The sequence below is a fragment of the Ictalurus furcatus genome, chromosome 18 (assembly GCF_023375685.1).
Source record: "Ictalurus furcatus strain D&B chromosome 18, Billie_1.0, whole genome shotgun sequence".
NCBI lineage: Eukaryota > Metazoa > Chordata > Actinopteri > Siluriformes > Ictaluridae > Ictalurus > Ictalurus furcatus.
The window spans coordinates 7,600,001-7,617,547 of NC_071272.1; the positions used below are offsets into that span (position 1 = coordinate 7,600,001).

General features: G+C 40.3%; 1 protein-coding gene across 2 annotated transcripts in view; it reads right to left on the reverse strand.

Annotated features, from left to right (window-relative positions):
- The window catches only part of ptpn13 (protein tyrosine phosphatase non-receptor type 13), a 63,974-nt gene that overhangs the window by 41,811 nt on the left and 4,616 nt on the right, over window positions 1-17,547 (reverse strand). For both annotated transcript variants that reach the window (XM_053648171.1, XM_053648170.1), the window contains exons 2-3: window positions 7,449-7,568; window positions 576-742 (exon numbers count right to left, since the gene is read on the reverse strand). In XM_053648171.1, coding sequence (XP_053504146.1) covers window positions 576-742; window positions 7,449-7,563 — 282 coding nt within the window. In that variant the 5' untranslated portion in view covers window positions 7,564-7,568. The remainder of the gene's footprint in view (window positions 1-575; window positions 743-7,448; window positions 7,569-17,547) is intronic.

Genomic DNA, 17,547 nt, shown 5'->3' on the forward strand with positions numbered 1-17,547 from the left:
CCACATTCTTTGGTTTGCCAAAGAATGCAGCGGATTCTTTCACTCGGCTATAAAAGAACAAGGTTTAAATCCCTGACTGAAATACTGCAGCATATGTGGTACAGGACTTTAAAACTGCTAAATGTTTAGAACGTGTATAATATACTATAATTTGGCTGACTTTTACATTCAAGGGCATTATAAAGCGATGGATGAAAACTTAAGGACTATTTGGATGGGATTAGTTTTCTCAGTGTGTGTGTGCTAATGTTAACAAAAAGTACAAAAAATAAATGACTAGTACTAATAAGAACGATAACGTTTCTTTTACAATTTTAAAAAGTTTTTCCTCGCGCCACTTAACACGTTAAGTCGTGTAAACATATCTCAAGTTCTTTGCACCGCTTTGCCGGCCTACTTTCACCAAAAGTCGCTTCACTTCCTGTAAGTAAAAATAGTCAAGGCCTCTTTGAAGAGGAAAGACTCCGGTCATGTCTGTGTGTTTGAAACAGACTACTAGTATTTTAACTGAAAAGAAGAATAAAACTACAACGATGATTATGATGATCAAAGCCGTTTCCCCACGGTCGCGGTACCTTCTCAATATCAGAGAGTGAGGACAAGTTCAGGCCCTCGAGCACTTCTGGGGCAGTGAACGCTCGCAGATCCTGCTGAGTCACATTCTCATCGGTGAAAGAGATGTTTCCAGAAGGCATGAGCAGCAGAGACCAAGGTGAAATGATGAAACCCAGGGCAGTAGGGTCTGCAGGTAACAAACATGATTAAACAGTTTAACATCACACAGGTTTCAAAAATATGACTGGAAATAAATCAATAGGGATTATCTACATCTACATTAGGACTAAAACCAGGATATATGAACTGCAATGAAAGACACGTCATTCACAATACGGCCTTCATAAACAACATACTTTGAAAATAACTGTCTAAAAAAGAAAAGAAAACAAAAGAAAAGGTCACGGAATATTTCCTGCTCCGGGATAATGATTGGTTGAAAAAAAAAAAAAAAAAGGATGAAAAGTTTTACAAAAGCTGGCCCAGAAACCTCTGATCCTGAACACTAAATGGATATTAATGACTTTGTGATGGAAAAAAAGAAAGAAAAAAAAAGAAGACCAAAATAGAAACTAAGCCAAAACAACTGCATTCCTTTCAGGGCCTCTCGTTGGGGTGCAAATAAAAAAAACCTGAAAGAATAAACTCACCGAATAAGCTTTATTGAAGGCTCAAAAGCAACAAAGCAGCCTTCAAAAACAACATACGGAATTTTCTGAACAATTCGTCGCTCTTGAATAAAAGCTACATGACGTCGGTATTTGCATCTAATGCTGCTAGCATTTTACATAATGTTTGTACTAGCTCAAAGAACATTATACAGGATGTGAGGATTAGTTTTTTGTGTCGTTAGTGTTACACTCCTCATCTCAGGCAGTCATTACATACTAGGGATGTCACGATACCAAAAATCTAGTAGTCGGTACCGATACCACCAAACGTACACGATACTCGATACCACTGTGTGGTTTAAATAAATAAATAAATAAATAAATATATAAAACTTTTTAAAAAGAAAATTAAAAACTCCTGGAGGACATCCTCCTCTGGCTGGTACCGGCAAAAAGAGAGAGAGAGATATTTTAGTTATCAAACACTGACAATGACTAATGAAACAGTGCTAAGTGCTAATAACAAGTGCTAAGGCACACTCCTAATGCACGCATACACACACACCTTATACTCTGAATGCAAGCATTAGTTTAAATTCACTGATATGGTGAAGTCTTGAAAATGAACATGTGAATGAACGTGAATAATTATTAGTGACATTAGGCTACATTTAGCTGACAGGACACGGGCTGAATGGCGATGAATGGAGGCCCATTAGGAGGTAGTTTATAACACTGCAATACGTTAGCATCGTTAACAAATAACTGGCTATCGCTAACATTACATGGAGCATGACGTTAGCTGGTTTCATGGCCATAATGCAGCTGCCTCAAACAAACACAACATAGGACCGTCTTTCAGGTGCTTCGCCAAATTCCAGGTGTTTCCTCGCTTTGTCTGAAATGAACGATAGCATCAGCAGCACAATGGCAACCGATGCTAGCTTTCCTCTCAACGAGTTGGGGCGGAGCTCAACTTGTTAAGCTAAGCTAAACTTCTGTAGTTTTTCCTGTGTGCTTGTAGGTGTCTTTCTTCTTCTTTACCACTTGTGGGCCAACAAACACTTGTGCGTATTTGTTTCCCCTCTATCAGTTCCGGAAGACTTGCAACCCCGGTATCTTCATTACCAACGGTACTGACGCAACTGCAGAAAAACAAGTACCGTCACGTTTTAAGAATGTTGGTAACGACTTGGTACCGAAGTATCGGTTCTCGTGACATCCCTATTACATACACAGCAGTGTTTAATACTAAAACCGTGACTGTAGTTCATACTTTATATAAACAGCTAGTTAGACGACGCTAATTTCTGTTAGCAAGGCTGTAGTGGTTGCAATGTTATATGTCGGCACGGTACAGATGGAAATGCAGAAAAGGACAGTCATTTCTTCTCTTTTTCATACTGCCTGCCTTTAAACATGTACATAGTGAATAAGAAACAGTCTGAAAACAGAGGGGTGGATTTCATGTAGTGCTGCTTTAACGTGCTGGAATTCAACATGTAAACCCACATTTCCTGTGGCGGCGCACTGACCATGGCGAGACCTCTGAGAGAGGGGAAAATAAAGGGGAGGGGGGAAATAAAAAAAAGAAGAAAAGAAAAAAATGCCACACAGTGAATTCTGCACATTAAATTCACTACTCAGCACAAACAGAAGTTACACACAAACACCGTTATCGCTATTGCTTTAAAACAGAGACCACACAGCTTTGGAGAAGAGAAGAAAACGGTGGCACATGACTAGAGAGTTGGCAGAGAAACTAATCTTTTATCTGACACATCAAGAGCGAGAAAGAGCGAGAGAAAGGGGAAAGAGAGACAGAGAGAGAGGGGAGTCATCATCCGCCTCCAGCCTGAGGAGATAAAAAACTTCATAAAAAAAAAAAAAAAAAAAAAAGGCAGGCAGGCAGTAAAAAGACTCCATTCAGAAATGACAACACCAGGGACCTTAGAAGTCCAAAACACGATGAGTCACGGCGTAAGTAAGAACTTCGAGCCAGAAGGACTTAAGGATTGAGAGGAAAAGGCTGTACAACATTTTTCCACAGAACATTCAGACTATAAAGCGACCCAGAGCATTCATTAGCAGGCTAGTTATCCTGCTAACAACTATAAAAACACCTAGCATAACTTGTATAATAAACTAGTCAAGAACAGGCAGGCACATCATCTCTAGCTAACAAACCCCTGTGATTACAGCATGTTTATTTATTTATCCAGCTGGCTATTATGTTTAATTTGGCTCACTAACGAGCTAAATTTAGCATATACTCTCCACAGCAAAGCAGCTAGCACTTTTATACTTTAGGCAGATCCCGGGAACATTTCGTTTTGTCGTCTTCATTTGCCTTTCCTTTAACACATAACATCTTCTACAGTACACAATTCTGCCACTGTTTCATGCTAGCCACGTTTGGATGATGATACAATGGAAACAAATGGCATGACTGGCACAGTTGCAGTGCTAGCTTTCGTGAAGGAACAGTGTATCATGCTTTTATAAATGTGTTAACTACGCAATAAATTATCATTCAGAAATCAGCACAACATTGTATATTTAAAAAAAAACAAAAAAAAACCTGAAGAAAAATGCACTGTTCGCGTGATACCTAGCATTTTGGGGCAGTATTGGCACTCATAAGATAACAGTGCTGTAGAGCAATATTTAGCTGTGATAACTTCTTGGCTATTGGTCATGAAACCAAGAAGCCTCCTACTGTAGCCTGGAGTCTCTGGAATTGCTGGAATACCATGAACTGCTCAGCTCGCACAAAAGGCGGCGACATTTTCTGGTAACTTTGTGCAGTTTTTTAAAAAAAAAAAAAAAAAAAAAAAAAAAAAGATTCGCCAGCGATTTTCAAGTGTCTGTGAGAACCGGAGGCCAGATAAGAAGCCGCTGTGAGACGAGGACAGTTCCTCTCCTTCATCGTGATGCATACACAACCAGCTACATCATCGCCGTCAACCACATCGACCCTGAGGGTGAAGGATTATTCACCATCCAAACCAGCTGGCTGAGGGCCAGAAGGAAAGAAGAATCGTCCACTGTCTCACGGTCTCCTCTGGCTGTAAAGTCCAAGAGTAAGGATCGAAAAGTCTGTGTCCATTCGGATTATTTTATTAAAAATAAACTATATATATATATATATATATAATATAATGTAATATGAAAGTTAATATTTTATTTTTTTATTTAATATTCCTTTTATGCATCAGCCATAACATTAAAGCCACTGACCGTTGACGTAAATAACATTGATTATCTCATTACGATGGCACCTGTAAAGGGGTGGGATATATTTATTATGCAGCAGGTGGACAGTTCTTGAAGTTCTTGATGTGGAAGCAGGAAAAAATGGGCAAGCGTAAGGATCTGAGCAACTTTCACAATGGTCAAATTGTGATGGCTAGATGACTGGGTCAGAGCATCTCCAAAACAGCAAGTATGGTGGGATGTTCCCGGTATGCAGTGGTTGGTACCTACCAAAAGTGGTCCAAGAAAGGAGAACCGACAGAATCATGACCGCCCAAGATAGACGCATGGGCTCTGATAGAAAGGAGTCAGAACACACAGAGCATCACAGCTTGTTATGTGCTTAGCTGCAGAGCGGTCAGAGTAGCCATGTTAACCCCCCCGTCTACCTCCGAAACACCAACAATGGGCACGTGGGCATCAGAACTGGACCACGGCGCAATGGAAGAAGGTGGGCTAGTCTGATGAATCTGGGTTAATCTGATGAAGTTTTCACGTTTGTTTGTTGGTTTGAGAACAATTTAAAACTTGCATAAAATTTAAAATATATTTTACCTTTATATTTAGTTTTTTTGCTTTCATTTGATTTATTATGCGCGCACACACACACACACAGTATAAAAACACTGACACCCTGAACTATTAAAACATTTATACTTGAGAATTCATTTTCTCTTTTTCTTTGTATTTCATATACTTTTTAAATGCATTGTTTCTAATTGTTCGGAGAGCAAACGATAGCGACGTAGATGTTTGCTTCTCACATGCGGTATCAATTTCAACTGGAAAAAAACCCCTCAAAAACAAGAACCAGAGAGAACTTGGGGGATCTAAGCCTAGTTTGTTTTTGCACCAAACTGAGATGAGTAGAACAAGAAGAAATGACAGCAAAAGCAGCTGCAGAATCACTCGTGTGCTCAAAAATATCACGTGCAAGTCCATTTCAATTTCGTCTTATGTTCTGGATTGTTGTCTCGTCGGAGCATACACGCACGTACTGGTTCCAGAAACCACGGGAGGCGCAAACGTTTGCACATGACAGTAGAAAATAACGCCGGCGCACGAAGCGGGACGATGGTTTAAGTGAACACTAGCATGAGGGTATACATTAAACGAAAGCGTTAATGGCTTAATGGAATGCAGCAGATCGAGATCCTATTTACAATCTGATAGAAGTCAAACGAGTCACGTTTCCACGTCCCAGTTTCTGGTGTATGAGTAACCATGTTAAGCTATAAATATAAGCCCTGCAGCAAACCCTCAAAGAACAACCCCACTACCTCAAAACCTTGTACAAAAGAAGCGATATATAGAGTGGCTTGCGTAAGTATTCACCCCCACAACCCCCAATTAAGCTTTGTCATGTTACAACCTGGAACTGAAATGGGTTTTATTTCGACTTTGTTAGGAATCTAAACAAAATAATCCATAATATTAGCAGGTGAAAAAGAAGAATAAATGATATATTGTTTGCAATGTACAAGCATTAACCCGTATTAACCCCCTAAATTAGTCCTTCTGCAGCCATCAGACGTGACGTAATTAGCTGAACGGCGTCGATCTGCATGCAGTTAAAGTGTCACATCATGTTAATATAAATAAACCTGTTCCTGGAAGAACCTTGGAACAGAGTTTCATTTCAGTACCTGGTTTTTACATAATTACGCTAGTCCCACATCGCAAATCAACACCGGACCTTTTCACCGTTTTATACAACCTTCACCATATACGCAATATGTACACTTTTTTAATTACAACACCCAATTCCAAAAAAAGTTGTGATGCCGTGTAAAACGTAAATAAAAACAGAACGCAACGTAGAAAACATATCAAATGTTTAAACAGAGGAAATGGACCGTTTTAAGTAGTCAAATTTTTAATTTGATGGTCGCAACACATCTCAAAAAAAAGTTGGGACGGGGGCAACAAAAGGCTGGAAAAGCAAGTGTTAGTAAAAAGAACAGGTCAGTAAGATGATTGGGTATAAAAAGAGAGCATCTTAGAGAGGCAGAGTCTCTCAGATGTAAAGATGGGATGGATTCTGGATGGACGCGTAAACGTTGCTCTTTCTGAAGATTTGAGATTTTGCGGAAATCACGGCATTCTGTTTTTATTGACATTTTACACAGCGTCCCAACTTGTTTTCGTATTGGCGTTGTACTTACAACAGCAGGGAATTAAGAGCAGCAGCGATGGCAATTAGCTGTTAAGCAATTAATTTAGAGCAGTGTGTCAGTAAGAAACTCCAGAAAACGCGCAGACCGGAGGAACCAGGAGAACAGGATGAAGCAGAGAGTGAAGCGAAAATTCTTCAGCGTACTTAAAGAGGATGAGAGCGAGGTCACGATACAGATCGTAGATGGTGTGATAGCTGTAAAAGATAGCTCTAAGAACCACAAACCACCTTATGAGAGTGAAGAGGGAGGAGTGAATATCTATATATAGAAACCCAGGGAGGGGCGGGTTATATAGGAATAAGTCATTTCTAATGTAGTCTCTGATCATTATTCATATCAAGTAGCATGTAATTTAGGTCACATGACTTTCCGTGACTTCTAAATGACTCTATTTGAACGGGCGGGGCAACCAGCAATGCATTCTGGGACCAACGTCTCCACTAATTCCACGCTGGATTTCTCATTAATGTGACGAACGTTCTAGTTAGTTTCTGTTATTTAGGCACTAATTATTGTCAATAATCATGTCAATATTAAAATGGCGGACATATATAGCGCTTTTACACTGTGTCTCATTCACCCATTCACACACACACACACACACTCACACACTCACACACCAATGGTAGCAGAGCTGCCATGCAAGGCACTATCAGGAGCAACTTGGGGTTCAGTGTTTTGCCCAAGGACACCGGTATGTGGAGTCATGTGGGCCGGGAATCGAACCGCCAACCCTACGATTAGTGGACAACCCGCTCTACCAACTGAGCCAGAGCTAAGACTCCAGTATTAGTGTGTTGGTTGATAGTATTTTTTTTTAACCTGCTGTAAAGATAAAGATAATGTTTACCTCTGCGCATGAGTTCCTGCAGACTCTCGGCACTCTGGTTCAGCACAGCCCACACTTCCTCCTCCTGCAGCGGACCTCCTCGGACCTGAAGAGCCTCGGCCAGAGACACGTGCATGGTGCCTGCGGAGAGAAAACACACCCACCCGCACCCGCACCCACACACACACACACACACACACACACACACGCAATTGTTATATCACAAGACGCTCACGATTGTTCAGGAGTTAAGAATGACTTAAGCACTTCACACAAAGCTCTCATCTTCTGATCTAGTACACACTTTACTAGAGATGACGCCGATCCAACACCACAAGATCAATATCGGGCTGAAGAAAATAAGAAATAAACGGTGGATCAGACGTAGGAATCTGATCTGATCCTGTAACGAATCTAGCGAAGCAGAGAATTGCTTCTGGACAACGTATAGCAGGTTAAAGTAGGTCATGTGATAACAGAAGCCTAACATTAAATTAAAAAAACCAAAAAAAAAACCCACCAGTGAGCTTACAGAAAAATTTATGTCCTCTGTGTCCAAGTAGTTTTTAAAGAAGAAAATAGACCGGTATTGAAATTATCTGATATTGGAAGTTTCAATAACAGTATAGGTATTGGAAAAGAAAACATCGTATTGTGCCATCTCTTTTTATTTATAGACACAGCACCCATCCCATACCCAGCATCGCTACTGGGGCGATACCAGCAAAAAAACACCAAAAAAAAAATGGTGGATCCGATATCGTAAAAATAAATAAAAATAAAATACACATCGGATATCAGATCCTGTAGCAAAAACCTGAAAAGAAATTGTTTTTGAAACGAAATTTTTACACAAAGACATGACTGGTTTTTCCTTTGTTAGAATTTACTTTATTATATTAATAATTCGTAATATTTATAATATTAATAAAAAGCTTGATCGTTTTTAAAAGAAAACAATACTGGACGGGAATTGGCGGCGGCTGATACTTGAAGTTTCAGTATCGGTATGAAAAAAAACGTGGCATCGTGCCATCTCTCCTTTATTTTACAGTAGGTTAAAGGAAATACCACACGTATGCGTGAAGAATGCCTTTTGCAATCACAGAAATGAACACAAAATCAAGCAAACTCCGCAATATTCCGAGGAGCTTAGAATGTTTCTAAATTACCGCGGATTTGGACCGAGACGCATCATGTGACGCCATCACGACACGCATTCAGCCGAAGCTCCCTTCGATCCACGTGCGTCGAACAGGAGTACAAGGTCTCATTTACCAGAGACCGCGCAGAACAGTTACGAGTGATCGCGATTTCGCCAATTAGAGTAGTTTTCCACAAATAAATAAATAAATAAATAAATCTTCCTTTTGGAAATAAATGAATAAATAACACAGTAAAATTGAGCATTTTTGGCCACAACAAATCACAAATCCTGTAATCCTGTACAGATTGCCAAATTCCCAAGGTCATGAGAACATGAGAGGTTTTTGAAGAAAGAAACTTTACCTAACGTCACACTCTAAGCAATTCTGAGATATTTCGAATAGTCAAAGCCAGTATTTTCTGCTAATATCAGCCCAATTCCAGTACAGTCCTAGCATTAAGATCAGATGGCTCCGATTTCAAGCCTTGTGTGTTCAGAATGAATCATTTTCCCCCCGGTCTGGCGGGATTTACAGTAGCTACTGTATGTACAGTAGCTACATCATGATGATGATGATGGTGGTGGTGTAGAAGCTAATCATCAGCTTGTCCTCGAGACTCCCAGCCAAGGCGTTTTTAAAGCAGACTGTACACCATCGGCATCATACTTTCCTTTCAGATTTCCAGTATTTCCCCTCCCAGTGCTTGGCTTGTACAGTTTCGTAATAAATATCTACAGAGCTGATGGTTCCAGCTTCACAGCCACAAACCCGCCTGATGCAGCCGCAACGACAAAGACGTGACAAAGGAGTTTAAATCCCCCGGACTTCCCAAAGCGACCAGTTCAGAAAGTGCTAGGTTTAAAGAGATAGGTTTACATCCGACTGAGCGGAAAACACGGCTTCCTCCATCGCTGTTCAGCTGAGAATACATGACGCCCAACAAGCATACAAACCATCTACTGAGCTTTAGTTTGCTTCATGTTGTCTACTGTATATATTTAATACAGTGTTGTCTATATATTTAATAATAATAATAATAAAAAGAGGTCAGATGTGACAGAATAAGATTAAAACACATTTATACATTTTTATTCCATTTAAAAAAAATTTTTATTAAGCAGGACATAGGAACTAACTGCGGGTAGGAACTAAAGTTGAGTGAGGATGGAATGAAATAACGTTGGAATATGTGCACCATACGACTGGTACAAGGAATCATTCTGGCCAATCATTTGGATTTGTCGCTTTACAGCATCATACCTAATCTGCATAAAAGCACGTACAAAAAAAAAAAAAAACAATAAAAAAAAAAAAAAAAAAACCTCCGCCTGTCGCGTCGTCGGTTGCTAGCGTGAACATAACTTTAGTGGAGCTAACGCATGCTTCATCACATGGACGACGGATGGAAGATTCGCACTTCACCACTCGTGACATCAAAACAATCCTTCACACACCGACGCAAAACATGGAAACAAGGTCTGTGAGAGATAATATCAAGTGTGTTTCGAACAAAAACCTCGCTGATAATTCTTCACACAGCAATATTTGATCAGATACACTGATCAGCCATAACATTAAAACCAACCACCTGCCTAATATTGCGTAGATCCCCCTTGTGTCACCAAATCAGCTCTGAGCCGCCGAGGCATGGACTCCAAAAAAAACCTCTGAAGCTATCCGACACTGAGAAGTTAGCATTAGATCTTTTAAGCCCTGTAAGTTGCGATGTGGGGCCTCCATGGATCGGACTTGTTTGTCCAGAACGTCTCGCAGACGTTCAATCCGATTGAGATATGGGGAATTCGGAGGCCGAGTCAACACCTTGAACTCTTTGTCATGTTCCTCAAACTGTTCCTGAACTATTTCTGCAGTCTCTCAGGGCGCATTATCCTATATAGGCCACTGTTATTAAGGAATACCGTTGCCATGAAGTGGTGTACCTGGTCCGCAGCAATGTTTAAGCATGTGCCGTGTCTCAAAGTAACATCCACATGAACTCCAGGACTCGAAGTTTCCCAGCAGAACATTACCCGGAGCATCACACTACCTCCGCCAGCCTGCCTCCTTTGTATTTGGAAAGACTAAGTCCTTCTATTTCTAACGATGTACGTCTCGTATCTAAGCAAATCAATAGTTCCAGAAAACAGCGAGTACAAATGGCTGCGAATTCTTCTCGTTCATGAGGCTGTAAGGGTTAAAATGTCGATGCTGTAGACACTACGTTTTTTTTCCCAGAGCAGCGAATGGCGTCAAGGTCATTAGTTCATTTCACACACACAGAACACAATAAGACTATCAGGAACGCGTATTAGCGATGACCTCGTGTGCGTCTCTCCGTCCCTCTTTCTCTTTCTGTTGTTCAGTAGGAGGTGGGAAAGAAAAGCGGGATACAAACCCTCGTTAGCGTTCAGGACCTTTCTACAATTGCTCGCTCGTTATTTCAAGACTCAGAAGTTTTACTCCTCTCTCACATTTACGTTTAAATTCTTGATTAAACAAAAGACAGCAGAAGCACAGAGACTGTGCTGATTCTGTAAAAATACATTATATAAATAGAAAAGAAGAAGAAAATAAAAAAGACACCATATGAGATAAAAGAAAGAAAGAATTCACCTCAGAACACTGCTCTCCATTAGACTGGGTTTATTTGTGGGCAAAAAAAAGTGGAACAGAATAATACTTTCACGTTCTTATTATTTTTTACTTTTCAGAAAGAGTGACAGCAAGAGGGGTTTTTTTTTTTAAAAAACCTGACCAATCAGGTCACAAGTTGTGGAGCAAGCAACTCATAATAAAAGTGAAACAGAGCAAGCTACACTAGTTAGAAAATGATAGGACTGGGAAGAACGTTGTCATGGCTACAGTGTGCAGGTCACGTGAGATACTAATTTTCATTTTAATAATCAGCACAAAAAATAAACAAAATTAAAACTTTTTTTGGAGAATTGTGAAAGCAGGGGTGGCTTCGTGGTTAGCACGTTCGCCTCACACCTCCAGGTTTGGGGGTTCGATCCCCACCGTGGCCCTGTGTGTGCGGAGTTTGCATGTGCATGTTACACTTCAGTTTCCCCGTGCTGCGGGGGTTTCCTCCGGGTACTCCGGTTTCCTCCCCGAGTCCAAAGACATGCATGGTAGGCTGATTGGCATGTCCAAAGTGTCCGTAGTGTGTGCTCCCATTCATATGCTACGTTCATACACTACGGGATCCCTGGGATAGGCTCCAGGCGCCCCCGTGACCCTGAAGGAAGGATAAGCGGTATAGAAGATGGTTGTGAAAGCAGGCTAACACTATGTTCATGCTAGCATGGGGGGGGGATAAATAAATAATACAAATTGCTTGTCTCGTGGGTGTGTAGTGATTGCTTCTGTTGTTGCTATGGTAATAGCAGCTATATACAGCTTCTAAAGCTAGCTAGCTGTACTAGCTACGTACACCACCCAGAGGCAAGCACGGACGATCCCTGCTACTACCTTCCAAGCTTTATCAGTCTTCGTAACGTCTCCATACACGTTTCAAATGACAGGATAAAAACGAGAACGTTACACGGTTATGTCGCTTTTCTTCCGTTTTTGTGCGTTAAACCGTAAACGCCAGGAGGAACTAAAATTGTGAGCGGGGAAGTGAAGAAACGTCGGACCACACTGAGGAATCGTTCGAGCCAAGCGTTTGGATTTGAGTCTACTTTGTGCACAATTGGAAGGAAAAAAAAATCCAATTAAATCCGATTCAAGGGCTACGCTATTGTGCACACACATACTGTAGAAAATAAACAATCGGCTGTTGCTTTTTCACCTGCTAACGTAAACGTAGAGTAAAACAACACAATAAAACTGAGCTTTTACGGGTCACAACTGCAAGGATTTAAGAAAATAAATAAATACAACAGGTTTGTAAGATGATATTTTCATCCACCTCCCTGCGGGATGATGTGTATTCTCATTCCTGGAGTTAGGAAGTCAGGACCAGGAAAACGAATCCTCCAGAGACACGCCTCTCCCCACACACACACACACACTTCAAGCTTTCCTCCAGATGATCCGAGCTCCTTCTGCTTTTTTGCTCTTCATACCACAGACACGAGTCATCCTCATCCTCTAACAACTCCTCTCTCTCGCTCACACACACACAGTTTGGAACACACAAATCTCGGCTCAGATCAGAAACGTTTCCAAAAGCTGATCATAAATTCTAACGCAGAGGTCGTTCCATTCTTAGCCAGCGCTAGCGTGTGGGTGGAGCTGCTAAGATCATTTGCAATTCCTAAAAGCCCGAAAGCTCAACGTCTTCTTTCTGGAGGAGGGGAAGAAGGAAAAAAAAAGAACGAGCCAGGAAAATTAGACCAGGGCGGCAGTACCACGTGCCTCGTCCTCTAGATCACTCTCCTCTCCAAACTCAGAACACTAACTATTACACCACAGTGCCGTTCTGCTCGAGTTCTGGACTGTAACGGGTGATTAATCGTCTCGAACAGCCGCTCTGACTGTAGCGCAGCTGTGAATCACAGGTTGTCATTTATATGGTAACAATGTACAGAAAGACTTCGACAGTCGTTCTAGTAAAACAGGAGTAAAAACGTGCATAATTGTTGATGACGTGATGACAAGCTAACAAGAACTAACTTGCTTTTCCTGGATGTTCCAAAACATTAAAGTCCCCATGAAAACAAAACTGAAGTTTAGTAACTTTTAGTACGAATATGTTCGCCTGAAGGTTATCTATAAGCTAGTGCGCTGCAAAACAATGACAAAATTCACATTTAGAAGACACACAAGTTAAAAATTGACTCTCTCTCTCGCCGAAATGGATCAACAATTCTGATGACATCATTCCGCATTTCGGCTTCTCGTCAGATGTTCCATCCAATCGAACGCTCAAATCTGAAGAATCTGAAATATCCCGCCCCCAACAGTTGGAGGTTTTCTGCCTGTGAGTTATGCTAAACACTAATGACTATTTAAAAAGGGGGAGGAGCCACTCGATATGTCCCACACTGACTTCCTTAAGACATTGACTAATGCTGCACGTTTCAGGGCATTTCACAGGGACTTTGAATGTAGCTATAAATGGATTTAAAAAAAACCCACATACATATATGTAACATGTCGTTCTTCAGTAATTTAAAAATTGTAATCATTGGTTAAAAATAAGTAAAAAAAACAAACACTTTGGTTTTTTTTGGTTTCAACCAAAGCACTGACATTGGAGACTCCTTCCATAAACGATGAATAAATGCATCCTTACAGAAAACCTTTCAACAGTTTTAAAAGCTGTGGATCGTCCACGGTACAAGTCACCGTGAACGAGCTGTCGCTATAGAAACGATAACCTATTAGAACGAGAGCATTAATATAAAGCTGTGAATTGCAGATGTGCTACCGTCAGAGCCGCTCTTATAGAAGACTAATCAACACCTTCTGACCAATCAGAATCCAGAATTCGACCCAATTGTAATATGGGACATACAGGCAGATTTTGGGAAGGTAAGCTAGCTAGCTCGGTGCTACCACGACGCATGAAATAACCCGAGCAAGCACAAAAATAGCCAGGATACAATGTTCTGAAGCTCTGACTTCAACTTCTCACCCTGCGTGACTCATCAAAGTGCTGAGAAAAACAACAATTCACACACCAAAAAAAAAAAAAAAAAAAAAAAAAAGCAGACACGGTCTCTAGTTCTTCGTTCTTTTCTGTCTAAACCTCCTGCCTCAAGTGTGTGTTTATTTATATCAAATCATTCATTCTCCATCTCTCCGTCCATTATTTATCCCTGATTTACGCGTCACTTAACAGAGGAAGAGATTTGCGATGTTTAAACCTCGTTGTACCCCCCACTCCTTCTTTTTACATGAATCTGCTGCAACTTTTTTATCGAGGCACAGAAATGAGTCACCACTAATTGTCTGTAAACAGGATTTTCAATAAGCCCATGAAGGCTGCTGGTACATCTGTCTAAACATGACAAGTTTGTGTGACGTGTGTGTGTGTGTGTGTGTGTGTGTGTGTGTGTGTGTGTGTGTGTGTGTGTGTGTGAGAGAGAGAAAGTGTGTCAGAGAACACAGCGAGAACACTGATCAAAGAGAATGAAAAAAAGAATAAAATCATGATCATGTAGTTTGTACAAGTCTTAGCTTGCATCATTAGCAGCAATAATGCATTCGAAGCGAACATTCCCTTGCTCCTTTAACGCTCACGCTGACCTTTACCTCAGGCCTGGTTTGCACGTCTGCATACTGTATTTGTGAACACGTGAGCATGTTGTCTTGACCCCAGGCAAGAAAACGCCATGTTAGCATTATATTCCACACGCTAGATGTAGTGCTAAATCAATCTCCTCAAATTTGATGAATCAGCGTTCCATCACGTAGGCTTTCATACTCTGCGTTTACTTTAAAAACCAAGACCAAGACAGTTTGATCAATCCTATCAAGCAGAAAGCTAGCTAAATAATTAAAATGACACGCTCCTAGCTAGCCGTTTGCTGCCGGTCTGGTGTTGTGCTAGCGCTACATTATGTTACAGCTTAGCCCACAAACTTCATACTTAATTATTTCACTAATCGAGTATCTCCAACACAGTTCTCCTCCACTTCTTCTTCCCTTCACCCCCCCCGTCTCTTTTCTGCCTTCCAGACAAGTTAATTTCTCTCACTCTGAAAAGCGTGACAATTCAAAATAAACTTACATAAAGTTCCACATGTTAGTAAGACAGGGCCTGTTTATGGGGGTTCTTGCTGAGATCTGACGTTTTCATGGACGACTTGCCTGCCCAGCCTGTCCTGTAGTTATGCCTCTGGGTCACATGTTAATCTTCCTCCGTTTTTGCCTGTAACGCAAACACGTCCACTAAGGGGCAGGAAATATCGGCGCAGGACGAGCGGAGAAGAAGCAAACAACAGATCAAGACGACGTTCTTCCGGGTTCCAGAGCACAGATACTGCACTATAAAGGTGTTCAAGTTAACCAGATAGGGGACAGTTTGGGATTTTGCAGATTTTCTGCACAGAAAAAGCCAAGTATATTATTTAACACTGCACATTATGAGAGAAGATACAGTTTAATAAGCCCCGCCCACTGCATAGTCCATGGTATGCACCACTTTTTTCCTCAAATTTATTTCAAAACAGTCATGTTGACTACTCCAACATGCTCGCTTGCTAAATAACCCAAACACTAATTTGTTTTGAATAATGACAAGTAATAAAACAAACAATAAATAAACAAATAAACAATGGAGTGGCATGGAATTATTGTTAACACCCAACCCAAAGTGGGTGGCACATCCTGAAGTGTTTTATTCCTCTTACACCACAGCAATTATAATTTTTTTTATTAAAAGAACGATGTCATACTTTATCCATTTAATGTTGTGGAACATCCACTAAACAAGATAGGTTCTGTTCTAACTTACATTATAACAGCTATACTCTCACACACACTCTCACACACACTCTCACACACACTCTCACACACACTCTCACACACACTCTCACACACACAATGTTACCGGGAAACCAGAAAGCATGTATAATCATCAAGACATATCCATGTCGGAAAAATTATACACACACACACACACACACACACACACACACACACATCCAAAATAAGCGAAAACAGTTTAAAAATGTTGTGACAAAACCAGTTCCTTATTTCTTGTTAAGTATGACTTTTTAAGTGCTACAACTAAACCCGATGTAAGCAGCGGTCTGATTTATTTTCCTAAGCTATATAAACGTGGAACACCAAGGTTGCCAGTTGCACCAGCGTCAAGACGACACAGCGTCGAGGGGTCTGAAACGAGAATAGCTCATCCCATACGAATGGGTTTTGGTGACGTTTGAATCACAGAGGTGTTCATTAAGATCTTCAGGGAAACCTCAGGAGATCCCTGCAAGTTGTTTCTAAAAAAAATTCTCAACTAATTATATATATATTTTATATTTTATATATATATATATTTTATATATATATATATATATATATATATATATATATATATATATATATATATATATATATTTTATATTTATATATATATATATATATATATTCTGCAGAATCATCTGTACAAGCTTTATATAATTCCCGTTAGAAACGGCTGACTAGCCGCTGAAACATTGCTGCTTTCCAGATAGGAAGGCAAAGTGCTGGGAAATGACCTCGTCATGAAAACGCGATTTGCGGTTTCTGCTACGTAGCACAAACCGACACATGTACTACGTTAGAAGGTGAGATCAACACAAGGCATGAGAACGAAGCCATCTGTATCCATAAGTCTATTCATAAAGTGTAAAGAAGTTACCGTAGCGCACAGGAAACTGAAACACTTCGATCAAAACACCAACAATGAAGAGAAAGCACCTTTGAGAAAAGTGCTGTATAAATCAAGATATTATTCAAATTCACAAAAATAAACTGAACACTGACAGAAGGCATATAACTACACACAAAAGCAGGTTTTAGCCTCTTGAGTTGAAACATGGTGGTGGTAGTTCTTGTGATTAAGCTTGAAGTATAATGCACACACTATAATAGCGCTATAAGATCGTTTTAGTCAGAGCTTATTAAGTGGCTTCGATTTTGAAAAGATGCTGAATAACTACTATTCTTATTCTTATTATTATTATCAGCATTTATGAACACAAATTGAACAAGGAGAAGAATATAATTATGCACAAAAACTGATTTTATCCTCCAGCCAGTTGATCAGTAAACACCTTTTTTTAGCCTCAGATTATAAACCACTTGGTGGTGGTAGTTTCAGGGTTTACCAACAGTAAGCATTATTATTATTATTCAATTGAACAAACGTACGTAAGCAGAACCTCTAAAGGACAACATAACATTACGAATGAAAAACTGCACTAGAAAGTACGAGAAGGTAAGACAGGAAACGGAAATACTTCAACCAAAGCTAACAAAACCGAGCCACCAAAACACTGCAGCCACCTAGCAGAAATCATCCCAACACA